The sequence below is a fragment of the Somniosus microcephalus genome, chromosome 20 (assembly GCF_052327205.1).
Source record: "Somniosus microcephalus isolate GS21.2 chromosome 20, FLI_Smic_1.0, whole genome shotgun sequence".
Classification (NCBI taxonomy): domain Eukaryota; kingdom Metazoa; phylum Chordata; class Chondrichthyes; order Squaliformes; family Somniosidae; genus Somniosus; species Somniosus microcephalus.
The window spans coordinates 34,527,875-34,555,181 of record NC_141006.1 but is presented as its reverse complement, the minus strand read 5'-3'; the positions used below and the strand labels follow the sequence as shown (position 1 = coordinate 34,555,181).

General features: G+C 44.3%; 1 protein-coding gene across 1 annotated transcript in view; it reads right to left on the bottom strand.

Moving 5' to 3' along the window:
* LOC147103116 (CUB and sushi domain-containing protein 2-like) overlaps positions 1–19,245 on the bottom strand; it is a 904,868-nt gene extending 885,623 nt beyond the window's left edge. The window contains exon 1 of the mRNA XM_085962436.1: positions 18,787–19,245. Within this exon, the coding sequence (XP_085818562.1) occupies positions 18,787–18,937 (151 nt within the window). The 5' untranslated portion in view covers positions 18,938–19,245. The remainder of the gene's footprint in view (positions 1–18,786) is intronic.
* Positions 19,246–27,307: the final 8,062 nt, after the last annotated feature.

Sequence of the window (27,307 nt, the reverse complement as noted above, 5' to 3'; positions counted from 1 at the left end):
CGCCATGCGGTGCCACATGAACACTCTCGACCTCTCTCTTCAACAGCATCGACGCACTCTATCTCAAAGTTGTCCGGGTCCACAGTTCCATTTCATCCTTCGACTCAACCGACGCTTCAACAAAAAACTTTTTTTCTTCCTTTCTGATGTCAAGGATCGCAAGCTTCAACAACTCTTGAACACCAACACCCCTCTGGAACCTTCTTCCCCTTCACTTTCCTCTGAACCCCCTTCTCCCAATCTCACCCCCTGCCATGTTTTCACTATCCCCTCTGAACTTCCCCTCTCTGACCCCGAACGATCAGTCCTCAGCAAAGGCCTGAGCTTCATCCCCTTACGCCCCACCTCAATGAATTTCGAGCTCGGCACGATGCTGAGTTCTTTTTCCGCCGCCTTCGCCTCCGTGCCCACTTCTTTGGCCAGGAGTCATCCCCCCGCACGGCTGAACCTTTCTCCTGCTTTCAGAATTCTCATTCTGCCTGGACCTCTCCCTCTGGCCTCTTACCCTCTCTAGATCTTTTCATTGCTAACTGCCGCCATGACATCGGCCGTCTCCATTTCTCTGCTCCCCTCACTCACTCCAACCTACCTCCCTCTGAACTTGCAGCACTCCATTCTCTCAGATCCAACCCCGACATTGTCATTAAACCTGCTGACAAGGGTGGGTCTTTTGTTGTTTGGCGAACCGACCTCTATCTAGTGCAAGCTGAACGCCAACTCTCCGACTGCTCCTCCTACCTCCACCTGGACCATGACCCCACTACTGAACATCAAACCACCGTTTCCAAGACTGTCACTGACTTCATCTCCTCTGGAGATCTTCCCCCCATGGCCGCCAACCTCGTAGTTCCCCAACCCCGCACAGCCCGCTTCTACCTCCCTCCCAAGATCCACAAACAGGACTGCCCTGGTAGACCCATCGTTCCAGCCTGTTCTTGCCCCACGGAACTTATTTCTTCCTATCTCAACTCTATTTTTTCTCCCCTTGTCCTGTCTCTTCCCACCTACATCCGCGACTCTTCCGACGCCCTCCACCACTTTAACAGTTTCCAGTTTCCTGGCCCCAACCGCCTCCTTTTCACCTTGGACGTACAATCCCTCTACACCGCCATCCCCCACCAGGATGGCTTGAGGGCGCTCCGCTTCTTCCTTGAACAGAGGCCCAAACAGTCCCCATCCATCACCACCCTCCTCCACCTGGCTGAACTTGTTCTCCCATTGAATAACTTCTCCTTTGACACCACTCATTTCCTCCAAATCAATGGTGTTGCTATGGGTACCCGCATGGGTCTTAGCTATGCCTGCCTTTTCGTGGGATATGTGGAACAATCTTTGTTCCAGTGCTACTCGGGTCCCCTCCCTCACCTCTTTTTCCGATACATTGATGACTGTATCGGTGCCGTTTCCTGCTCTCGCCCTGAACTAGAAATTTCATTCACTTTGCTTCCAATTTCCACCCTTCCCTCACCTTCACATGGTCCATTGCCGACTCTTCCCTTCCCTTCCTCGACTTATCCATCTCCATCTCTGGGGATAGGTTATTGACTAACATTCACTACAAGCCCACTGACTCCCACAGCTACCTGGACTACATTTCCTCCCACCCCACCTCCTGTAAGGACTCTATTCCATTCTCCCAGTGCCGACGATGCCACCTTCCATACCAGTGCTTCCGACATTTTGTCCTTTTTCCTCAAAAGAGGATTGCCCTTTACTGTGGTTGACACGGTCCTCGACCGGGTCCGTTCTATCTCCCACACTTCTGCCCTCACCACTGGCCCTCCCTCCCGGAACCACGATAGAGTTCCCCTTGTCTTCACCTTTCACCTCACCAGCCTCCACATTCAACGGATCATCGTCTGCCATTTCCGCCACCTCCAGCATGATCCCACCACCAAACGCATCTTCCCCTCACCTCCCCTTTCAGTATTCCGTAGGGACTGCTCCCTCCGCGACACCCTAGTCCACTCCTCAACCACCCCCAGCACCCCTTCCCCTTCGCCCGGCACCTTCCCGAGCAAGCGCAGGAGATGCAACACATGCCCTTATACCTCCCCCCTTCCCACTGTCCAGGGCCCCAAACACCCCTTCCAGGTGAAACAGCGATTTACTTGTACTTCTTGCAATTTAGTATACTGTATTCGCTGCTCACGATGTGGCCTCCTCAACATTGGGGAGACCAAACGCAGATTGGGTGACCGCTTTGCGGAACACCTCCATTCAGTCCGTAAGGGGGACCCCGAGCTCCCGGTGGCCTGTCACTTTAATTCACCACTCCATTCCCACTCAGACCTCACCATCCTCGGCCTGTTGCACTGTTCCTCAGAAGCTCAGTGTAAGCTCGAGGAACAGCACCTCATCTTTCCATTAGGCACTCTACAGCCCTCTGGACTCAACATAGAGTTCAACAATTTCAGATAATAACCTCGGCCCCTATCACATATATATTTTCTTCTTTTTGTTTTATCCACACTTTTGTTTGGTCCTTTTTTCTTCTTCCCTCCCACATGGCAGCTGTCCTTCATTCTGCCAGCGCAATTCACACCCCATCTAGAGCCATCCTTTATTCCTTAACCTGTCCTATTACCACCTCCTCTCGCCTTGAATATCTCTTAATGTCTCTCAATGTCTCTTAATCACTCCTGCTTTCTATCCTATCACTGACCATCCCTTTTGTTCTTTCATCCCCTCCCCCTTTTCCCAGCCCCTAAACCTGCTTTCCTTTTCCTGCTTTTTTCCAGTTCTGACGAAAGGTCATCGACCTGAAACGTTAACTCTGTTTCTCTCTCCACGGATGCTGCCCTGGCCTGCTGAGTTTTTCCAGCGTTTTCTGTTGTTATTTCGGATTTCCAGCATCCGCAGTATTTTGCTATCGTAACAAAAACAGATTATCTGGTCATTATCACATTGCTGCTTGTAGGACCTTGCTGTGCGCAAATTGGCTGCCGCGTTTCCCACATTACAACAGTGACTCCACTTCAAAAGTACTCCATTGGCTGTAAAGTGCTTTGAGATGTCCGGTGGTCGTGAAAGGCGCTATATAAATGCAAGTCTTTCTTTCTTTACCATTCCACCTGTAGAGCTATGGGGGAGAACCTGTAATCTCCCACGCTGTGCTCCAACAGTTATTTCTCTTATTATTCAATGAGAAGGATTAACTGCACGACACACATACTGACACTGGCACACAGCAAGTAGTGATGGGGGACACATTATAATTCCCCAAGATTCACAACCACAAACAGGCCATCACAAGAATCAATCAGTTTCTCACAAAAAAAAGTGATGGGAAAACTAATTGGAAGACTGGTCACCCACTGGTACCTTCCTAGCAGCCAGCACAGAACTGACAGTGGGTCTCTTGGCATCCTCTTAGCCAGGGGAGGTGGTTAATTGGACAGCAAATAGAATGCAAAAGATAAAGCAGTAAAATAAAATTACAAAAAGAATCAGCCAAGCAGTCATGTTTTATGGAGCAAATTTCAAAGTACAGGAAACTCTTTGGTATCCGGCACCAACGGGACCGGGATGGTGCCGGTTGATTAAAAATTCCGGATAATGGAGAGGGTTATCTACCGAGGCTATTTTTAACGAGCAAAAATAAAAAAAATCAAGAAATGTGCAGTATAATTGAGTGCTCACCTACAGAGACTTCCGACAGCGCCAAGAAGCCGAGTAGTGGCAGTTTGGAGAACTACCCCCACTGCCTAACTCGGCCACCGCGGGAGACTCGGACTCGGACTCGGCAACATTTCCAGTTATTGAGGTGTTGTTTTCGGAGTATGAATTTTGCCGGTTAATAGAGAATTCTGGATATTTAGGTGCCGTTTAAACGAGAGTTTCCTGTACTGGATTTCATTAAAATATTGCAGTCAAACTTTATAAAGGGGATATATTCAGGAGCCCAGCTATTGCCTCAACCGCCCCCCACCCCCAAATCACCTTTCAAATGTTCTTTTTCCTTTTCGCTCAGGGTTATTTAATCCTTCTAAGGGTGCCATGGTATTTCTACAAAAAGAAAACACTTTATACACTAAAGTTTACTCCAGTCACCTGGTTTTATACCATTCAAGATTAGAAAAAGCACACCCATTAGCAGGTGTATGATAGAACAGATGTTCATATTTGAAAGCTGAAATGCCTTTCAATACTCAAAGAGCTAATGCTGGAGAACAACCAGCTGATGTGCTGACTATCAGTAGCACCTCTGTTAGGCGTTTATAGATTTCTCCATAGAGACATTGGCCCAGGTTTGCCACTTGCGTGCTTGCCAACCCAAGATTTCTACCCCTACCCATTCACTTTAACAGACAGGAAAATCATGGGCTGGGGAGCTCACAAGTGGAAAGCCCTGACCACTGTGCTTTCAAGTAAAAGTAGATGGTTGATTCAATCTTCTAACAAACTTTCGTAGTCAGAAAATTATACTTTTGCCGAACAGAATTGTCAGTCGTCAGTTTGACAAAAGTTTCGCAAACCTGATTGAATCAAAAAGTACGAGCGAGAGGAGGATCACGAACTGCATTGTTCAGGAACATGTTAATGTTTAAGATGTTGAGGAATGTGAAATGCTATTTCTCGGTTACTTTTCAACCTGTGTTTTCTTCCCTGGAAAGAATAAAAAAAGCTGAGGAAGGAAAAAAAATAAAAGTGAGTAAGATACTATAGGCACACACAGAGATAGCAAAGACAACCAGTGAGGCTCCAATAAGTAGGTTCCACACTAGTTTGACCCAAATAGATCTGCTCAGATTTGGAATTAGTGAAATTTTGATATTCGATGCACAGCACTCAAATACTCTGTATTTTTTTTTAAATAGAGTTGTTATATTCTCACAAGTATATACAAATGATGATGGGGGAGTTTTCCTTGATTCATCTTTAGGCTAAAAGGGGACTAAATTCAGTTGATTTGCACCCCCCTTTAGCACTCCTCGAGTGCCGGGCTCGTTTGCCAGCACTCCCGATCCCTGGTGGCCCAGCTGGGCGCCGGGACACGCTGCGCCAGGCCCCTCCCCTTTAGATGCAATATAACGTGCATAAATGCGAGGTTATCCACATTGGTGTCAAAAACAGGAAGGCAGATTATTATCTGAATGGCAATAGATTGGGAGAAGGGGAAGTGCAACGAGACCTGGGCGTCCTGGTGCACCAGTCGCTGAAAGTAAGCATGCAGGTGCAGCAGGTGGTTAAGAAGGCAAATGGTATGTTGGCCTTCGTAGCGAGAGGGTTTGAGTACAGGAACAAGGATGTCATGCTGCAGTTGTACAGGGCCTTGGTGAGACCACATCTGGAGTATTGTGTGCAGTTTTGGTCGCCTTATCTGAGGAAGGATGTTCTTGCCATGGAAGGAGTGCAGCGAAGATTCACCAGGCTGATACCTGGGATGGCAGGAATGACGTATGAGGAGAGATTGGGTCGATTGGGCTTGTACTCGCTGGAGTTTAGAAGAATGAGAGGGGATCTCATCGAAACTTATAAAATTCTAACAGGACTAGACAGACTAGATGCTGGAAGGATTTTCCCGATGGTCGGGAAGTCCAGAACCAGGGGTCACAGTCTAAGGATAAGGGGTAAGCCATTTAGGACAGAGATGAGGAGGAATTTCTTCACCCAGAGAGTGGTGAACCTGTGGAATTCTCTGCCAAAGAAGGCAGTGGAGGCCAATTCATTAAATACATTCAAGAAGGAGCTGGATATATTTCTTAAGGCTAAAGGGATCAAGGGATATGGGGAGAAGGCAGGAACAGGGTACTGAATTTGGACGATCAGCCATGATCTCATTGAATGGCGGAGCAGGCTCGAGGGGCCGAATGGCCTACTCCTGCTCTTATCTTCCATGTTTCTATGTTTAATAAGGGGAGGAAGGCCGGCAGTACCGTGGCGCGACATGCCGCAGCTCGTGGCACTGCTGCACGTAGCGCTGCGATATTGGCTCGCAGCGCCCCAAGAGGGACGCGGGGCGCTACCTGGGAAAATCGGCCACGCACTACTCAGTTTTTACCCCAAAGTGTTTACACAAGACAAAAAATCCCATAGAATGATCTCAAAACTGATTAGCAAATTGAAAACAACTTTCATTTATATACCACCATTAATGCAGTAGAAAGTCCCAGGAGCATGGTGGCATAGTGGTTAGCACTGTTGCCTCACAGCGCCAGGGACCCGGGTTCGAATCCAGCCTCGGGCGACTGTCTGTGTGGAGTTTGCACATTCTCCCCGTGTTTGCGTGGGTTTTCTCCGGGTGCTCCGGTTTCCTCCCACAGTCCAAAAGAAGTGCGGGTTAGGTTGATTGGCTATGATAAATTGACCCTTAGTGTTAGGGGGATTAAATGCATGGGGTTACAGGGTTAGGGTGGGATATGTGTTGGTGTAGGGGTTACGTGGATCGGGTGGGATATGTGTCAGTGCAGGCTCGATGGGCCGAAATGGCCTCTATCTGCACTGTGGGGTTTCTGTGTGATCTGTGTGTGTGACCGTTTCAGACAAAAATTGACACAGAGCCAAAGAAGCTCTGGGACAGGTGGAAGGGGTTGGTTTTAAGGAGCATTTTAAAAAGGAGAGACAGGTTTAGGGAGGGAATTTCAGAGCTTAGGGTCCAGGCGGCTGAAAGCACGGCCACCAATGGTGGGGCAAAGGAAGTGGGGGATGCATAAGGGGCCAGAGTTGGAGGAACGCAGAGTTCTCAGAGGCTTGTAGGGCTGAAAGATGTTACAGAGATAGGGAGGAGCAAGGTCATGGAAGGATTTGAACACGAGGAGGAGAATTAAAAAAAACCCGAAGTGTTGTTGGACAGCGAGCACAGGGAACAAAAAAATAAAAATAAAAGTACCTGCCCCAAATACCACTTGCCCCTGTGAAAGTATGTAACATTTAGCAGCAGAAGTAGCTCATAAATTGTCGAGGGATACAATGACCTCACATGCATGCCAATTTGAAAAACTACCAAAAGCTGACTAACAGCAATATTAAAAAAAACTGACACAGGCCGCAGAGAACTCACAACTCAAGAGCATCTCTGACCATCGGCTCTATGACACATAAAGACAAATGACAATGGGCGTCTTGTGCTAATTAAACTGCAGGTGTGCGCAACACGCAGTCACTTTGATTGCAAGGTGGGGGAAGATGCAAAACACAATGCAATTTGCAGCAGCGTTTAATTAAAAAATTATTCAAAAGGGGATGCAAGTGCCAATAGCATGAAATGTGTTTTCTAACTGGGTCTGCGAGCAGGCTTTCTTCTCCCGTAGAAAACGTTGATGCTTGACACTTCATTTGGTGCATTTTGGAACCTAAAGTAATTCTGTCTTTAAGCCAAAAGAACGTCTCCTGGGGAGGCTACAGATATTTTAAAAATGAAGATAAAAAAGCGGTTGGAGGAACTTCCGTACAACTTTACAGAGCTCAGTTGCTTTCAGTGAGAATCTAACCCTCGATACGTCACGTGAACTAAAACCTGCTACAGCGTTCACATATAACCTTAACTGGCAGCACATTCTACTTTCACAAGACAGAACTATTATATCTGTCCCTGCTCCAGATATCAAGGTAACCTAGAGGCGGATAAGGATTACCTAGATGGAGGATATACTCAGTTAACTATTTTAAATAACTTATGTTAATGGGTGAGGTAATATCAAAACAAAACTTTAAAATGTATTTCTGATGAAAGGTCACACCCAAAAAATAAACTTTTGTCTTTTCCTCTTTCAGATGCTTACTGGGTATTTCAAACATTTTTGTTTTTAAAACCGTAAAAATAAATATGAGGCTAGAAATTACCTTAGGCAACAGTGGACGAATGCTTGATGCATTTGTGTGACATTCCCCCGTCTGTTATTTTAACCCATTGCGCAAGTGCCAGGAATACACTAAAACAAACCAGTTAACATACTCGTACAAGGGAGCACCCCCCCTCATCTCACAAAAAGCAGCAGCAACCAGTTTTGAAGAAAATAAACCTTCACACAAGACAAGAGCTGGGCATATGTCAGAAAAGTTCCTTCAAGAAGAATAGCAAGTCATTAAAAGCTGCATTTTAACAGCTTGCGTGTCTTTGAGAACAAATGCTAAATAAACACTAACAGGACTAGTTGAAGTAAGGTAGCAGGAGGCCCATGGGGAGCATAAATGCCGGCATAGACAAGTTGGGCTGAATGGCCTGTTTCTGCACAGTAAATCCTACGTAATTCTATGTAACACACCTTGAACTGTGACTGTGGCTCTCAAGCTGATCAGCTCTCATAAAAACATTCATGCCTCAAGTTCATGTGTAACCAACAGCGGGCAAAAATAAGTTCTTGACTTCAGTTCCACTCTAAACTGATCTGATTGACAGGTACTGATAGCTTCCAATCCCAGAGAATACAGCAGATTTTTGCTGACCACCATTAAGCTGACACGTGGGTTGAAGTGTTGACATGCATGACCTCAGCTGAAGACTAGCAAAGTAGCTAGGAAGGAAACAGAAACAAGAAGACGACCAGATTTTTTTTTTTAATGCGCTGAAGAGGTATTAGCCTGATATAATTAGGACCAACTACAATGTCTACTTGAGAGCCCTTTTCCTATACCCCCTTGTCTTCCAATTAGGTTTACCACCACTGCCGACTATGGCAAGATTCCTCCTTGAACTTGAAGCTGTGACAGTGCAGTCCACGGTTTTCCCCAATGGCAGCCATCAATGGCATTTCTGTCTAGTGCTCCATCTGGTGGCCATGTTAGGAACTGGCAAAACTCAGCAGTCATGGCAACAGTCACAGTGAGAAGACTCACTATTTTAAAAATTATAACGCAGATAATGCCATCCAAGTGCTGAGTCTTTACTTTGTATAATTATATCCCAACCACAGGAGAGTCTAAACAGTCGAGAACTAAAAAGTCACATGCAAAACTCCTTTCTTTCATGTTCATATCTTTAATTATTTTTATTTTATGTTCGCATGTCGCTATTTTTGAAGTCAAGAGGTGGAAACACAAATACAACTCCAGATTCAGCCTAGAAACTTTAATAAAACTTTATTTTGAACTACAATTAAAATATAATTGATACTCAGCTAGTGGAACACATCGTGTGATCTCCAAATATACAGCCTCAATTGCCACAATGAAAACTATCACTTAAAATGCACACCCTCTCTCCTCTTCCCAGAGACACTGACAAATACAAATATAATATAAATAATATGAAAAGATCCAGCTTGGGTTTTTGGAAATTACTGAAAACTAAAGTCACCCAGGAGTCAAAACTAACAGCTCACAGGCATTCTTAGCCCTATGTTATTTAACAGTATTGCACCAAACCCCAATAAACGTTTTTGAAAGATGCTTGCCATCTCAAGTAATCTATTTATGGTATTTTACACAGCAGTAATTGGTCGTCACCCAACATCTTACATCTGTAAGAATGATGCCGTGCACTGCTGGAAAGTTGGCAAACCATAATAAACTTCGGCATACAACCACAGCTCAGTAGCAGACTGAATTATCAACTGGGAAATCAAGTGGTGTGGTAGAAGTCCCATGTTCCCTCCCTCTGCTGAGGGATGAACTCTGCAGCTCTGCTGAAGAGCATGCCCATGACCTGTCGAATGGCAGCCAAGACTGCTCCCTGGCCGATGATGTACAGATCTCCCCCGCAGCACCTTGCAAGGATCTGGTGCCAAAACATTCAGGCAGTGGTCACTTTCATGGCAACAGACAGAGCTGTTCTAGCAGTGGAGCGAGGCTGAAAATCTTCATGAAGAAGGTCGCAGAGATGTGCAAAGGCAGCCTTCGAACACAGACTCCCCTCGGAGATATTCTTGAAGGACCTGTGCTGCCTATAGAAATGCTTTTGAGGGCAATACCTGCCAGCCTGGGGTTTCCTGCCATGCTGCCTTATTCTTTTAACCTCCAGGTGGTGCTGTTTCTCCTTTAAAAAAAAATTTGTTTATGGGATGTGGGCGTCGCTGGCAAGGCCAGCATTTATTGCCCATCCCTAATTGCCCTTGAGAAGGTGGTGGTGAGCTGCCTTCTTGAACCGTTACAGTCCATGTGGTGAAGGTGCTCCCACAGTGCTGTTAGGGAGGGAGTTCCAGGATTTTGACCCAGCGACGATGAAGGATCGGCGATATACTTCTAAGCCAGGGTGGTGTGTGACTTGGAGGGGAACTTGGAGGTGGTGGTGTTCCCATGCACTTGCTGCCCTTGTCCTTCTAGGTGGAAGAGGTCGCGGGTTTGGGAGGTACTGCCAAAGAAGCCTTGGCGAGTTGCTGCAGTGCATCTTGTAGATGGTACACACTGCAGTCACGGTACGCCGGTGGTGGAGGGAGTGAATGTTTAAGGTGGTGGGTGGGGTGCCAATCAAGTGGGCTGCTTTGTCCTGGATGATGTCGAGCTTTTTGAGTGTTGTTGGAGCTGCACTCATCCAGGCAAGTGGAGAGTATTCCATCACACTCCTTACTTGTGCCTTGTAGATGGTGGAAAGGCTTTGGGGAGTCATGAGGTGAGACTCTCATCACAGAATACCCAGCCTCTGACCTGCTCTTGTTGCCACAGTATTTATGTGGCTGTTCCAGTTAAGTTTCTCCTCCATAAAGGATGGCATAGAAAGGTATGCCCATGGGTAATCCCATCCTTGCTCCAAAATCATTCTGAGGCTGGGGGATGGAGAGGGTCAAGCAATGTATGGGTGGAGCAAGGCAATAGCATTTTGGGGGCGCTGAAGTGCAAGTCTCAGTGAGCAAAACTGTGGGGGGGGGGGGGAAATGTGAAGCCAGGAACCAGCAAAGAAATTTTGGGGATTCTTGCAAGCTCTCCTACTCCTCACTTCAACTTGTATTGGGTGACTGGAGAAGCAGGTGATGTAAGAAAACTCACTAAGCACTTGGTTGAGTATAAAACAAGGTTTTAATCAACTGTTTCACAACCATGAGATTCTAGTTACATCACCAGTTCCTGGTTACAAAAACGTCCTGGGCAAGCTGGGCCCATGCCCGAGTACTTATACTCCTTGGACGGCGCCACCAGGTGGCCGCCCAGTGTTACTTCATGAGTCATTTCTTCATGAATGGTAAGATTCATGACAGCAGGTGTGTGTGTTTTTTAACATCTGTCTAACTTACCCAGATTGCAGTAGTGGCATAAATGCAGGAAACTCCCAGGCACCACAAGAGTGGCGTTGCTATGCAAACGAGCCCCGTGGATTCTCAAAGCAGCGGCAAAAATGGAGGAAATCCACATTTAGTGCATCAGTGGTGTAATGCGCTAAATGCGATTTTCCTCAAGCTTTTTTGATGCAATAACAGCAGCAACCAAAGATTGCGAGGAATTTGCAATATTTTATATTTTGCAGCCAGAAATGTCACTTAATCAGGCAACTGCATCACAGAAGCAGTTTACATCATTCCTTTCTTCTCTCATTGTTTTCAATGACAGCAGAAGTATACATCCAAAAGGTTAACTGAGCTTGGGGCAAGATGCATGATTCCGTCCCTCTTCACTTCTTATTGTCATTCAATGGAAGAATTATAGCAAGATGAGTTTATTTGGAGAAATAGGAGATTGTATCAGGACAATCAGATGATGAAAATTACAACCGACAATCATAAAAGGTCAAAGAATCTACAAACATTATTACAAAGTCTTTTTACCTGGGCCAAGAACATTCACATTTTCTGGGGAAAACAAAATAGCAGTACCGAATATTGATTATTGCCCTTCAAAGTACAACTGGATTCACATAAAGCAATTTATTTTACACTTGTGTCATAATGACTTCACTTTCCTCCCTATATAAAAGGGCTATATCAAAGTCTAAGTCCAATCTCCATGAATAAACTATATACTGATTAAGGCAAAACAAACTCAGTATGTTGGCTTCAAATAGCAAGAAGAGTGAGACTAAGCTAATTCTAGTCACAGCCAGTGGTTTTCCTTTGATATCACCACCCAAAAGCCAATGCTGGAAGACTTTGATAGGTGTATGTAATTTAAGTTTCTGAAAGTCGTTTTTATGCCCGTATGGAACATAAGGCAGTTTTGCTTCTGAAAGAGGTAAAAAAAAAGTTACATTTATATTGCACCTTATCATGTCACTCAAACATCTCAAGGCAGTTCAGAGATAATGAACGACTTTGACGTGCATGGACAACTGCTATGCAGGGGAAAAATGTGTCTTCTTTCAGACATAACAGTATGAAACAGAATTTTAAATATGCATGTGGCAGTGTCCTCCATGGATGGTCCTAGCTAGCATGCAACAAGGCATGCAAATTCAATCAAGTTCTCATTCTTTGTATTAAACACTAATTTAGAGAAGTGTGCATAACATTGACAAAGTGGCCAGTTAAAGTTTATTGCTATTAATAGCTCCCAAATATATTTCTCTCAAAACATGGAGTTGGTGGCAATTCAGAAGGGGGCGAAACTACAAAAATCATATATGATAATGGGCTGGTGCCTTGAGGCCACAGTGAGGAATATTTCCCAAGCAACATTACCACAAGCCCTTTTTGACCATTCATTTTCAATACCTTCTTGCGTACAGAACTTGAGACATCTCTGGCAGGGCCCTTTAGGGACCCAGCACTATAATTTAACCAATCTTTGTATTCTGTATTCCAAAGCTAATTGTTACTGAAAAAATCCTCTCAAAAAAGAGCAAAAGTCTCCAGCTTTCTGAACATGCATTTGTTTGTAGTCTCGCACACAGACATCTTATCCTAAACCCAGGAGACTTAGATTCCAGTTTATAGTAGACTGGCACATGTGTTAACGTTGTTCATATTATACACTAACAAAGGACTCATTTTATCCGTAACTGAAACCTTCCGGATAAGAAAGTAGCTTGTTCTCACTTTTAATGGAAATACAAACCAATAGGTTCTTGCCTGAAGGATTTCAATTACAAACTGTCTAACTTAAAGAAAAGTTTCATCGAAATCAAACATGTCGTCCAAATTTGACTTGTCTCTCCTCTTTTAAAATGGATAACATTTTTAAACGGTTTAGATAATATAAATCAAACATTTCCAAAGCATGCTTTCTTGCCAACTTGCTATTTTGTAACTGATAAAAGCTCTAGTATATTTTTGCTGGCGTTACATAACTGCACACCATTTAACTTCCGGTTGCCCCCTTGCAGTATTCGTATCTTTTTTTTTATATAGACATCATCTCACATAAAAGCAAATAAATAACTTACTCACATCTGGTATTGTCTCGTGATCTCTTGTATATACACAGCAAATTAAGTTGGCTTAGTGCACTGAAGCATAGGAGCCAATTAGGGGCTCAAAGCATAAACTGTGCTGGGAGAAGATGATATTCACAAGTAGCTAAAAGCAACTATAGAAATGATGCATCTCTCTCACGTCTCGATTTTTGTATAAAATAGCAGGTGACATGTAGGATATATGGAGATTATATATATATATATATATATATACACACACATACATACACATACATACATGACCTTGACCCCAAGTTCAATGTGCAGGCCATTACGATGTCACAGTATTTTATCAAATACCATTAATATTGATGATATTACAGCTGCACACATACACACATGGATCATTACAGAAACTAAACAAATGTTGCCAAAACAATTACAACACATTCCATGGAAGTATATCTAAATAAGTGATCAAAGTAACTGATCCCCAGTCTGCATTGATTTAGCAGATTTCAGATGGGATAGCGCTATGGGAGCTGCAGCTGGCCTCCGCACCTCTAGGTTCAAGGAGAGCAGGGAAATGTAAAATGACGAGGGCTACTGCGCCAGAGCACTATTCAGGAACTCCAGCTGAAAGTGCATGTGTGTGGATTTTAGGTGAGGACAATACTGGTCTTAACTGTGTTTGATCCCACCGTCCTTACAAACTGCCGCCCCATCTCTAACCTCCCTTTCCTCTCCAAAGTTCTTGAACATGTTGTCGCCTCATCCAATCCATGCCCATCTTTCCCGCAACTCCATGTTTGAATCCCTCCAATCAGGTTTCCGTCCTTGCCACAGTACTGAAATGGCTCTCATCAAAGTCACAAATGACATCCTTTGTGACTGTGACAAAGGTAAATTATCCCTCCTCGTCCTTCTTGACTTGTCTGCAGCCTTTGACATGGTTGACCACTCCATCCTCCTCCAACGCCTCTCCACCGTCGTCCAGCTGGGTGGGACTGCACTCACTTGGTTCCATTTTTATCTATCTAATCGTAGCCAGAGAATCACCTGCAACAGCTTCTCTTCCCGCTCTGGCATCGTTACCTCTGGTGTCCCCCAAGAATCTATCCTTGGCCCCCCTCCTATTTCTCATCTACCTGCTGCCCCTTGGCGACATCATCTGAAAACACAGCGTCAGTTTCCACATGTACACTGAGGACACCCAGCTCTATCTCACCACTTGTCTCGACCCCTCCACGGTCTCTAAGTTGTCAGACTGCTTGTCCGACATCCAGTTCTGGACAGCAGAAATTTTCTCCAATTAAATATTAGGAAGACCGAAGCCATTGTTTTTGGTCCCCGCCACAAACTCGGTTCCCTATCCACTGACTCCATCCCGCTCTCTAACATCTGTCTGAGGCTGAACCACACTGTTCACAATCTTGGTGTCATAGCTGACCTTGAAATGAGCTTCTGACCACATATCCACGGCATAACATGACCGCCTATTTCCATCTCCATAACATCACCCATCTCCACCCTTGCCTCAGCTCATCCGCTGCTGAAACCTTCATCCATGCCTTTATTACCTCTCAACTTGACTATCCCGACGCACCCCTGGCTGGCCTCCCATGTTCTACCCTACGTAAACTTGAGGTCATTCAAAACTTGGCTGCCCGTGTCCTAACTCGCACCAAGTCCCATCACCCATCACCCCAGTGCTCGCTGACCTACATTGGCTCTCTGTTAAGCAACACCTCGATTTCAAAATTCTCATCCTTGTTTCCAAATCCCTCCATGGCCTCACCCCTCCCTATCTCTGTAATCTCCTCCAGCCCCACAACCTTCCAAGATATCTGCGCTGCTCCAATTCTGCACTTCTGAGCATCCCTGATTATAATCACTCAACCATTGGTGGCCATGCCTTCTGTTGCCTAGGCCCTAAGCTCTGGAATTCCCTGCCTAAATCTCTCTGCTTCTCTACTTCTCTTTCCCCCTTTAAGACGCTCCTTAAAAACTACCCCTTTGACCAAGCTTTTGGTCACCGGCCCTAATTTCTCCTTATGTGGCTCGGTGTCAAATTTTTTGTCTAATATTCCTGTGAAGCGGCTTGGAATGTTTTACGATGTTAAAGGCACTATATAAATACAAGTTGTTGTTGTTGTTGAATAGCTCAATTTTATGGTTCGTATTAAGGTGAATATTAGTCAAATGCGCAAGCTGCTGGAAGGCACTCTAGAACTGTATTCCAGGATGGAAGCAATGCTTTCAAGAAAGAGGAAAGGAGGAAATTGGTGAGAAAAATTGACAATTGGGGGAAAAAAAAGTGCACAAAGTTTTATACAATCCTCAATTTTCTGTCCACAGAATATCAACAAATGTCATTTACATAAAAAAAAGGACAACACACTTGGTAACTGCTTTATTGGGCCATGCACACCCCTCCACCAATAGCACTCTCTCAGTTTTCTTTCCTTCTGAAGGTACTGAATCTTTCACTGCAGTGTAATTTCCCATAGCCTGGTGCCCTCTGGTACATCACCCAAGTAACCATCATTGATGGTGGAGTCTCAGCAGTGTGCGCTGACTGGCTAGCTACCTATGCTAAACCAAGCCAGATCTGTTTTTCACCCAGCACTTCCAGTAGGGGTGATCATATTCAGGAACAGGATGTCCAACACTGTGGCCAACTGAGATCAGCTCACTCAGCACAGACCTGGATAAAACTTTAAAATCTTTCCTAGTTCACATGTCTCCAGAGATGGAGGTACAACCTCGGAGCATCTGGACCATGTTCAATCTCAAACTAAGATACTAGCACACAAAAGCAGTAAGCTGATTTGAGAAAGCACCAAAAGAGAAAATGTACTTTTCACATTCATTTTACAACATACATGTAGGGATGATATATACAGACGAGGTATCAACAGATCATTCGATGGTGTTTGAGGAAGATATTGCAAGAAGAGGTGAAAGTTCAGTGTGAAAAATTAATTTGAAATGTTCGGTGACTTTCCTGCATCTGGTTTACCTGCAGTTCTCTACCCTTCTCATTTCCCTATCACTAGCTCCCAAAGACAGCCAATGCATATTTTAGGTCTTTCCAGAAGATAAACGTTTTGCTTGTACTTCCTACCTATTGCAAGATAAAGTATAAGGTTACAGCCTACTCAGGTTAATTGACCAATGCATGTTTTTATTTGACGAAAATTATCCTCATTCATTCCCACTGGAAGCTGTTGAGTAAATAGGGAGAAGTTAGGCATGCACTTTCAGTACATAACTCCAGTATCACTGGTGTGAACAACACGAAGGTCTATTTCGTCCACTTCCGACGTTGATACGACTAAAGTGGGATATCACTTTATAATCAAAATGACTTTTCCACTAACAGTCATGTTAGCAGACTAGGATGTCAGATCACGTATAAATACAGCACTTCCAAATAGATGAGGGGGGGGGGGGGTTAAGCAGCTTATAAATGGATACCTGAGTGTCATTATAGGGCAAGACGCTCAAGATTGAAGCTCAACTGGTACCTACTTGCCAGCTGAATACTCAAGACGAGATTCCTAACCTAAAAATCACGACATGCTATCCCAAGTACTGCGTACTTTATCGTGAAAGTGGATAGTTTAAGTCAGTTTGGCGAAAGCAGCTTGGCCATGCATGGATAGCGACTGTCGGCGGTGCGGTGTGTGTGACTGGCGTTAATCTTCAGTTATGAGGCAATGATGGCACCGCCACTGCAAGTCTACTGGGCGATAAACTAGCAGTTGGTTACTGGCTAAACATGACCGCGAATTTTGGCGACGATATAGTGTGCAGCCCAAGTGTTGCATTCAGCAGGGGTCGTCGCAACTCTTCCTTCTCCTGCTTCCGGTTATTATTTGACACTCGCGGGGTCGAGCTCTTCACTTGAACGCACCAACTGCGCTCACAATGCACCATACTGTTCAAAAATCCCCAGACTATGCCGCTACAAACCCCGCCCCACTTTCTCGGCGTATTTTCATTTTGTTTTTAAAATGTATGATTCACCCAAGCATCTTCATAAACCAGGCACACGCACACACACAAAAAAAACACAACTTAAAAAAAAAAGCATCGCCCGAAAACAAGGTGCACCCAAGGGTTTGCAATGATGATGTCGCTCTTCACCTTGAAGTTGCAGTGAATACACCAAGTGTTACAGGTCTCCGGCAAGCTGTGCTCTTCGCCTACAGGGGAAGTCATTTATCATCTTCCCACCGAATCCTTTCGCTCAGCAAATCCGACAGCTTGGCAGGTAGGGGGAGGCGAGGTTTCAAATAAATCAGATGTGAGAGCCGATTGCCCGGTGAAGGCAGCAGGACCAGTGTGGAGAGTGCGATTAGCCGGTGAAAGCCAGCTAAAGAGCTTGAGTCAGCCCGAATTAAACCCGGCTCTCGCAGCACTGGCTGAGTGCGTTAGCCTGAATGCGTGAAGGAGTCTTCAAAAAATCTTAAATCAGAACGAAATATTAAATCATACGGAAGAAGAGAGCAAGAGAGCGGATGGCATCTTAACGTTGTTTAAAATCATTCCTGTGGCAGTGGAGGGAGCAGTTCCGAGTACCTCCGAACAAGGAGTTAAACATTCCCCGCAATGCAACGTAATTGCATTTCAAACACCCTCTTTTCACCTGTGACCATCTGTGCAGATGAATCCAGGCAGGCACTACCTGGCTGTCTCTGCTCGTCCCTAACTTTTGGGGGATTCCAAACTGTCAGATAAGACATTTGCATAAAATCCATAACTTCCAGTCTATTTATGTCGGGGATTAATTGTCCGGCGCTGTTGGAATGGCGTGAGGTAACCGTGCTGCACATGTGGAAAATGTTAAAACAGCCACCCCAGTCAATGAATAGAAAGCTACATGAAGGTGGATCTAAGGAGGGCAGCGGGGGACGGATGGAAGAGGTTTTTTTTTTAAATGTGGCACCTTATTCATCTCTTGCCTGGCACCGAGTCAGGAGCAACTGTCATGGGATTATTCAAGGCGCCCGGAGAAGGGAAATGAAAAGTTCCATGGAGCAGATATCCAAAGGAAGCAATGAGGGGAAACCCTATCAGCCAGCATTGCTGGGCGGCACACGCCAGCTGCCCTTCAATTCCGGGAGCTTCATTCACCAAATGGATCCACTCCCCAGCCCCAATTCAACCCTAACCTAGTCTTCACCTCTTAAATGTAAAGCAAATAAAGTTCATCCATCCGACAGTCTCATGTTTATAATGTAGCTTGGTCACTTCGAAATTTTCACCTGAAAGTAATGTCGAGTGCATCTGATAATACCGACAATTCATTGAAGAACTAGAATCGCAATGTAGAAATTCCCCGTCTTGGGGAAAAAAAATCAGCCAATTTTTTTTCTGCATACGGGGGTGCAGAGAATTCCCACTTTATTAACCTTATTTACAGCCTGCAGTCCAGAATAGTTTGCTGGACACAGAGAGAGAGAAAAAATTGCAGCGTTGCTACAGCAACCGCCAGTCCGAAATACTCCCCACATGAAAAAAATAGCAAGCCTCTATTAATAGATTGCGATTTTTTATATATATATATAGCGAAAAAATATAAAAGGGCGAATGCGTGCGAAAAGCGGTTCCCAACTTACCGCCGGCTGCAGCAATCCAGCCCAAACAGCAGAGCAGGATCCAGCTCAGATTGACTTCCACCTTCATCATAACTGTAATCCCGAATGCACCAAGACTGTCAGAGCTCCAGCCCGTCCGTGTTGTTTTAAACCTAACTGAAGCAGCATGCATCCTGGCTTCTGATAGCTGACACAAAGAGATCTTGAGAGCCGAGGAGGGTCTTGCGGTGATGTTTTTTTTTAATTTGTACTATTATTCCTCCCCTTCTTTTCGCTCAGCGTCCTGGTGTTGAAACGTTAAGAGCTGAGGAGGAGAGGGGAGGAGGGGGGTGAGAGAACGAAGAAAAAACCCCGGCGTACGAGGAGCTCCCTCCGGCTCTTGCCGCTTCACGCATGGAATGAACCATCTCAGGGAAGGGTTGTCGCGCCTTCAGCGGGCGTTTTCCCGTTCCCGTCTCACATTTTGCCAGCCTATTTCAGTCAAATCCTCTTAAGTGAATTACATAGTTATCACACGTTGCTCGCTTGACAAGCGTTTTCATTAAACTATGAGTGGCTGGAAGAGTGAAGTAATATTGCTCCGGGATAGAACAATATTGCACGGTATATTGAACTTGTGAAGTACAGGACTATGTGAACGGATTCCCATATCAGTGTGAAGGAAGTATATTGCCCATTGCCTGCAACATATTTGGACTAAAATTGTTGTTTCTTTTATTACTACCCAGCTTAAATTCCAAACTATTTTCTGCAACGGCTGCAGATGATATTTTGTACATAGTGTACAAGTTCCCCATGTCTTCTGTTTGCTCAAACATCATTGCTTTAGGAAATTGTGGCCTGGATGTTGGACCTTCATCAACTCTATACCACATTTATTTAAATGCATTATTGTGTATTTCGAGTTGTTTTTTCATCTAGCTCATGTTTGATGAAAGCTTCCCTAAATTACATGAGTGAGAACACTTCAAAAATACTTCCTTGGCTGTAAGCTGCTTTGGGACGTCCTATATTAATGCAAATTCGTTCTATATTTCTTCTTAGTTTGTAGACTGATCTTCTGTTATGACAGTGTTCTGATTCCTAAAGAATATCAAGTCTCCTATTTCCCTAAATCAAAGAGACAACTCAAATATTGTATGAAGTAGTGAAAATAGACTTTAAGAATAGGTCACATTTGTATACATTACAGTGCAATACTTTGGGAGTGGAAGTAGCCCTGATATCCATAGCAGGATATTCAAAGCTATCTTTCACAGTAATTCATTGATGTATTCCCAATGGATGAGAAATGTGATATCAATCTAGACAGATTCAAGAATTATAATAACAATAAAATTGCATTTTATTTTGAATTGTAATTCCTTAGAATGAGGAGATAGAGGCTACGCAGCAATCAGATATGTATTTAGTTACTTAAATAATTCTGGGAAACAAGGAAACAGTCAAACACCTGATATAGTTCTGAGACAAACAATTATCTAGAAACTCTCAGGAATGCAATCAAATAGAAATAAGAATCTTACCTAGTTGAATTTTGCGACAGCAGATGTGAATCCAAGAAACCAACCTGACATATCTTGAAGCAATCACCATTACAATGATGATAAAAAAAGTCACAATGCCATACTTACCATATGTTTGCAAGATATCTCATAAGACTATAAGAGACAATATACTGTTCCTTTAATTTTTTGTGCATCATACTGCATGTTCGTACATTTTTTGGGAGACAGATAATTTTGTATCTTCTATATCAGATGCTGTGGTTTTCTTGAAACCACTATGGAGTTAATTTATTCTTCGTTATTATTGATGGGCTCCTCATTGTGTCAGCTACTTTTCCTTGGGATAATGCTCACTATGTTTTCATTAATGAAAAAAGATCATAAATAATTGTGACTGAATTATAGAGTATTGAGTCTTTGTAATTCGCCAACTTTTAAATATTCATTGAAGCATACCATGTCTGTGATACATGGTGTCAATATATTGCTGACCTAACTAATTATTGCACAACTACAATTTTCTAGTATGACAGTTAACCAATGCCCCTTTAAAGAAAAACAGTAAATAATCCACTCATTTAGTCCATACATGTACATTGTAAATTACTCTGTTTTGTTTAGTAGATTAATATTGTTCAGTTTTTCAATAACCAATGTTGGGTTATTCCTAACTTCGATCAATATGCAATAATTAATCCTAATATAACATGTACTTCTAAATACAGCAATGTTAATAACAACTTGCTTTTATGTAGTTCTTTAATGGAGAAAAATGTTCCAAGGTGCGTCAAGGAGGTGAAATCAGACAAAAATTGATGTTGAGGCAAAGAAGGAGATACTGCAAAGGGGTGACCAAAATCTTAGTTGAAGAGGTAAGTTTTAATGAGAGTCTTAAAGGAGGTAAAGGAGCCGGAGGGATGGAAGGTTTTAGAGAGAATTCTGGATTGTGGGTGATTAAAGGCACAGCTGCCAATGGTGGGGTACAGGGAGCGAGGGGTGTACAAGAAGCCAGAGTTAGAGGAACAGAGAGTTTTGGGGGAGGGGGGAATTGTAGGGCTGGAATAGATTACAGAGATAGGGAGGGGTGAGGCCATAAAAGTATTTAAACATGAAGATGATAAATTTAAATTGGAGGCAGGTAAGACCACGTGACAATGTAAGTCAGCGAGGATAGAAGTGAAGCGTAAGCAGGACTTAGTGCAGGAAAGGATATGGGCAGCAGAGTTTTGGATGAGCTAAAGTTTACAGTGTAGAGAATGGGAGGCCAGTCAGGGAAACATTGGAACGGTCGAGTCTGAAAGTAACAAAGGCATGGATGAGAACTTCAGCAGCAGATGGGCTGAGACAGGGTTCGAGGTGGGCAATGTTATGGAGCTGGAAGTAGGCTGTGTTTCTGATGGCAGTTAACTGTCTACTTCCATTATTATATGGTCTATATATTACACAGGGGCAAGGGGGGTAGAAATATATACATAGAAACCATTGTAATCAATAATAATGCTTAGAAGATGGAGTATATACCCTACATCCCAACTTGCGCCGCCTCAAATTGTTAACCATTGGTTCAACACATCCATTGCATAAAGTCAAATTTACAAATTCATAATATTAAATGACAAATGCTGAAAGGTTGTCGGAGTTCAACAATGTTTTACACTTCAACAGTTTAGCCTATTTGGGAAGAAATTCAGACTTAGAACCTCCTGTTAAGTCCATGAAAATGTTTACAAATTTTATTTAAAGGACCTCTGTGAAGTAAGTAGGATGTATTTGTATTATATGTAATGGCTGATGTGATTGTTACCAATAATCTGTCAAATTAACCTGATCAGTTTTGTTCCCCTCCTCCCCTATAGGCATTGACTCTTTACTGGGGTACAGTTCCACAGGCAGCAGTTCACCTTTGGTACCTGCTCAAAGTGAAAGATATTCATGTGTGAATCATGATAGTGACGGTGAGTGTCAGCTGGATGCGTGACCATATGGGGTTGCGTGGAATAAAGTAGTTGAGCCAGAGCTATTGGAGTGGACCACTATGTTCTTTGAAAAGATAGCCTCTTAGAATTATCCCAAAACACTTCCACAAAAACATTAATTAAGGTAGGTTTGGGGAAACAGAAGCGATGTACCCCATTCCCTAACTGTTCTAGAACTATTTCTGTGTTATTGCACGGATTCTACCATTTCTGTCAGTTATCATCAGAAAGGACCAAAGTTAGAGGATAAGTTGGAATGAGGGTCACTTAAAATTTACAGCACAGAATAAGGCCATTCAGCCCAACTGGTCTATGCTGGTGTTTATGCTCCACACAAGCCTCCTCCCACCCCACTTCATCTAAAGATGCTCAAGCTCAGCCATGTTATAAGTATTTCAATTTTCTTTAACTATTGAAAGAACATTTGAGGGTGAATAGAAATGGAAGTACAATTGTGTGTACTGCTCTTGTAGCTTTGTTTTATTTAAATCCACAATTTTCCTGGAAAATAATACGGAATGTTTATTGGAAATAAAATGAGTAAGTTTTAAGCATGGTAATATCATTATTCCTGTGTGGCATGGAGAATAAAATCATATCAATAACATGCAAACAATTGGCTTCAAATGGTAGCATAGCGGTAATGCTACTGGACTAGTAATCCAGACAGACTGGACTAATAATCTGGTGACTAAGAGTTCAAATCCCACCACGGCAGCTGGGGAATTTAAATTCAGTTAATTAAATGAATCTGGAATAAAAATCTAGCATCAGTAATGGTGACCATGAAACTACCGGATTGTCGTAAAAACCCATCTAGTTCACTAATGTCCTTTAGGGAAGGAAATCTGCCGTCCTTACCTGGTCTGGCCTACATGTGACTCCAGACCCTCAGCAAGCCACTCAAGGGTAATTAGGGATGGGCAATAAATGTTGGCCTGGCCAGCGATGCCCACATCCCGTGAACAAATTAAAAAAAAAAATCCCTCTAGCAGGTCACACTGAACCATTCCACTTACAGCAAGAAAGTTTGAAGATGCCAAGAATCGATTTGAAAATGCAAAGCTACCGGTGGGTATCTCTGCAGGATTCCGACAGCAACCCCGGACAGGCGGGGATTGTGTCCCTTTAATGTGAGGTACTTCCCGCACGGAGAAGGGGGGAGAATGTTATTCAGTTGCATCTTGCGGAGTAGTTTGTCGTAAACTAGCGCTGCGGATCTAGTTAGACCGCACAACCCGCCCTCAATGAGCGGGGCTGACGGTCAGATGCAATTGATGTTCCAGCTGGTTGGTAGCGAGACTCCCGAGAATCACTCTCTGAACTTGTGCAGCCTTTTCAATCGTCCTGTTGTCTGTAGTGTGGGGTGATGCCAGCAGCCAATGGCAAACAACATGCTACATGAGAGAACCGCTTTATTCGTATTTGAGAGGGATTTCTGTCCGATCTCCCCTCACATACAATAACACTCACAATTTTAACCGTCTTCCCTACTTCAATCACGTTAAGTTTGCGTTATTTTTTTCTGATAAATATATGAATACTCCATTATTTGCCATCTGCCGCTTTTCTGGATTCCGTCGTTTCTAATTAATCTCGCATTTTCCCCAATTCGCATTTTCCCCAATTCACATTTCCCCATTACCTTAACCTTCTCAGGACTGACCTACTTCCTGATCCTCTCGATCTATTTCCATCATTCAAGTATTTTTTTAAAGTTCTTCAATCGTCATCCCTCTTTCAAAGAATATCATTGCAGGATAGTGCAGCGTTTATCATGATGTAAATACATGATTATCTGTGTAATACACAAAACTGCTGATGAACTCTTTCGATATATGTGTGTGTGGTTACAAAGGTAGTGTTATGCGGGAGTTTCCTTACGATGCACTTGCAGCGTCAGTGCCCAGCTTTTGAAATGTAAATCAGGAATTAGGGCTCGATCTGACTCCACAGCCAAGCAGAGGAAGACTCCCTCCTCCTGACGTGTCATTGCCCCGACACCTCCTTCCCAATGAGGTTTGGTCCTCCGGATTTAACTTTAGCTGCGATAGCAAGATGCTACGATTCTAGTGCAAATGCGTGTTTAACAATCCCCTTCCTCAACCGTTTGTATATTTAAAAAAAAACAACTGGTTTCTGATATTGTACTGTGGCACTATATTTCCAAAATACTTTCAATAAAAAGGTTTGTGTTGGGGGAGAGAGAGCGAGCATCAGATACCACCCAGTGTCGGCTGAATCCTGTAACATACTTGCCACCTACAGGCGACTCTCTGCAACACATCACATTACACATATATTGTGCGGAGGGGGGGGGGCGGGGGGAAGGCTTTTTGAATAGCCAGCGCTGATATACACAGATTATTAAAAATGAATAAGCTGAAAAGAACATGACTGTTTTTATTTTGATGAATGTTTACATTATGTTCTGCAGTCTAGTATAAACGTGTTACAAAAAAAAAACACTTGACTGAACCGTTTTCAACCGTGAAAGGCAATGAAGAGTTGGGGCGTCTGATGCACCATGTGGAATTTCAACTGAAATTAATTTATGGATTGCAGCAACTTGCAGTCTGCAGCCGCATCAGAGCCCACGGTAATGTGTACACAGAGCTAAATAAATAAATGCAATCTGCATATAGACACATGGCAGCTTCAAAAACCCATGTTGTTGAAGACTGAACAGGAAAGTTGCTAAATCAGTGAAGATTATTGGGTAACGTGGTTAAGTCCCGGGAGCATGCTCATTTTCATAATAGTTTGCTTTATTAATAATATTCGAATGGGGTAGATTTTATATTGCATATACATAACTGGCATTGTTTCTTTCTCCCCCCCCCCCTGTTAGCCGGCTCCAGCCCGTCAGTCTCCAACCGCATGACGCCACCTGGCGTCTTGCTGGGAGTTGAGCCCAACCCATTGCGGGGCTGGTGTGCGCCACCTCACCTGGGGACTTGCCCCAACTTTAATACAGCTTGCAGCAACTTGCAGGCTGCAGCCGCATCGACGCCCCAGGGCCAGGTGTCCTCGGAGAGAAGTAAATACCATCTGTATATACACACACACACTAGAACCCAGGTCGGGTGCAAAAAGAAAAAAATAATCCTCACCAACAAGGGCGCATTGAATTATTAACTTAAAAAAACACGTCCAGCCTCCAAAGAGCAACAAGGGGTCGTCTCTTTGCACATACACCAAACCTCCGCACTTGACCAATATTCGAAGGGAAACACACGGAAACCTCGCCTCCTGCTCCTGAAGTAAACAGAGGCGATATCCTGACCATAAAATAATCAGAAAATATAACATCGGGATATTTTTAAGCAGAAAAAACAGGTGCGGGAGAAATAGTCACGAGGTCTGTTTCTACCCAGGATGGCTCGCCTTCAAATGAAATGGCAAACCAATAAATTGAAACAAAGTGCACTTGCCCAGTGCCCATGGCAGAAGGTTTTCTTCCCGGGCTTGTCTTGCATGAGCCATGTGCACGTTGGATGCACGGCTTGTGGATAAATAAACATTGCCAACGGGCTGTGGGCGTTTGGTCCGACAAGCACAAATGCCCTTGAGTTTAAGAGAACCCCTCACTGTTTTTGGGGCTGTTATTGTAATATTCCTGCTCTTTTTGAAGCCTCTACACTGTGCATTATTTGCACTCCAATCTGTTGTTTTTGTATTTTCCATATATATATTTTATACCAATCAATAAATTCAGCTTTTTAACAACTTAATATTTCTTGTTGAGTTAAAAGAGGATGAAAAGTCATTTAAATAATATCTGATGTCTCTGGTCATAAAGAACACACAGCTAATGACGGCTGTGAGACTCCAAATCTTAACAGGATAAGCTAAGATTTGAATATACTTGGGAATTGGGCAGACAGGTGGCAGATGAAATTCAATGTAGAGAAATGCAAAGTGCCTCATGTGGGGACAAAACAATCCAGGAAGGGACTATTACTTAAATGGAAAGAAAATAATTTGCATTGGAAAATGAAAGCGGGTACTGATTGCCAATTCATTGAATGTATCACAAAGCAAATCAGATGTTGGGGTGTATTAAAAGGTCAATAGTGGGCAAAATAGTGAGATAATCCTGCCACTTTGTAAGTCACTAGCTGGAGTGCCCGGCGGTGCCGGGGGTTTTTTGAGGGCATGTTGTTGTTGGAAGAGAGAGAGAGAGAGACTGGGGGGAGAAGAGAGAGACTGGGGGTAGAGAGCAACTGGGGAGAAGAGAGAGAAAGAGAGAGAGTGACTGGGGGGAAGAGAGAGAAAGAGAGAGAGACTGGGGGGAAGAGAGAGAGACTGGGGGGAAGAGAGAGAGAGAGACGGGGGAAGAGAGAGAGAGAGACTGGGGGGAGAAGAGAGAGATGGGGGGTGAAGAGAGAGATGGGGGGGAAGAGAGAGGCGGGGGGAAGAGAGAGGCGGGGGGAAGAGAGAGAGAGAGACTGCTGGATTTAGTTCAGGATTAGCCTGGAGAGAGAGGGGGGGAAGGAGCGCCTCAGGCCTGGCCCGATGAACCCCTGCGAAGGAAGGAAGGAAGGAAGAAGGCGAGCTCTCCCTCCCTGTCCCAACCCCTCACTCTTTCCCTCCCTCACCCTCTCTCTCTCCCTCCCCCTGTCTGTCCCTGCTTTACTCTCTCTCCCTCCATCCCCTCTCCTCTCCCTCCCTGCCCCTCTCCTCTCCCTCCCTCCCCCTCTCCTCACCCTCCCTCCCCCTCTCCTCCCCCTCCCTCCCCCTCTCCTCCCCCTCTCCTCTCCCTCCCTCCCTCCCCCTCTCCTCTCCTCTCCTCTCCCTCCCTCCCCCTCTCCTCTCCCTCCCTCCCCCTCTCCTCTCCCTCCCTCCCCCTCTCCCTACCTCCCCCCTCTCCCTCTCTCTCCCTCCCCTCTCTCTCCCTCCCCCTCTCTCCCTCCCTGCTCTCTCCCTCCCCCTGCTTTACTCTCTCTCCCTCCCTCCCCTCTCCCTCCCCTCTCCCTCTCTCCCTCCCCCTCTCCTCTCCCTCCCTCCCCCCTCCTCTCCCTCCCTCCCCCTCTCCTCTCCCTACCTCCCCCTCTC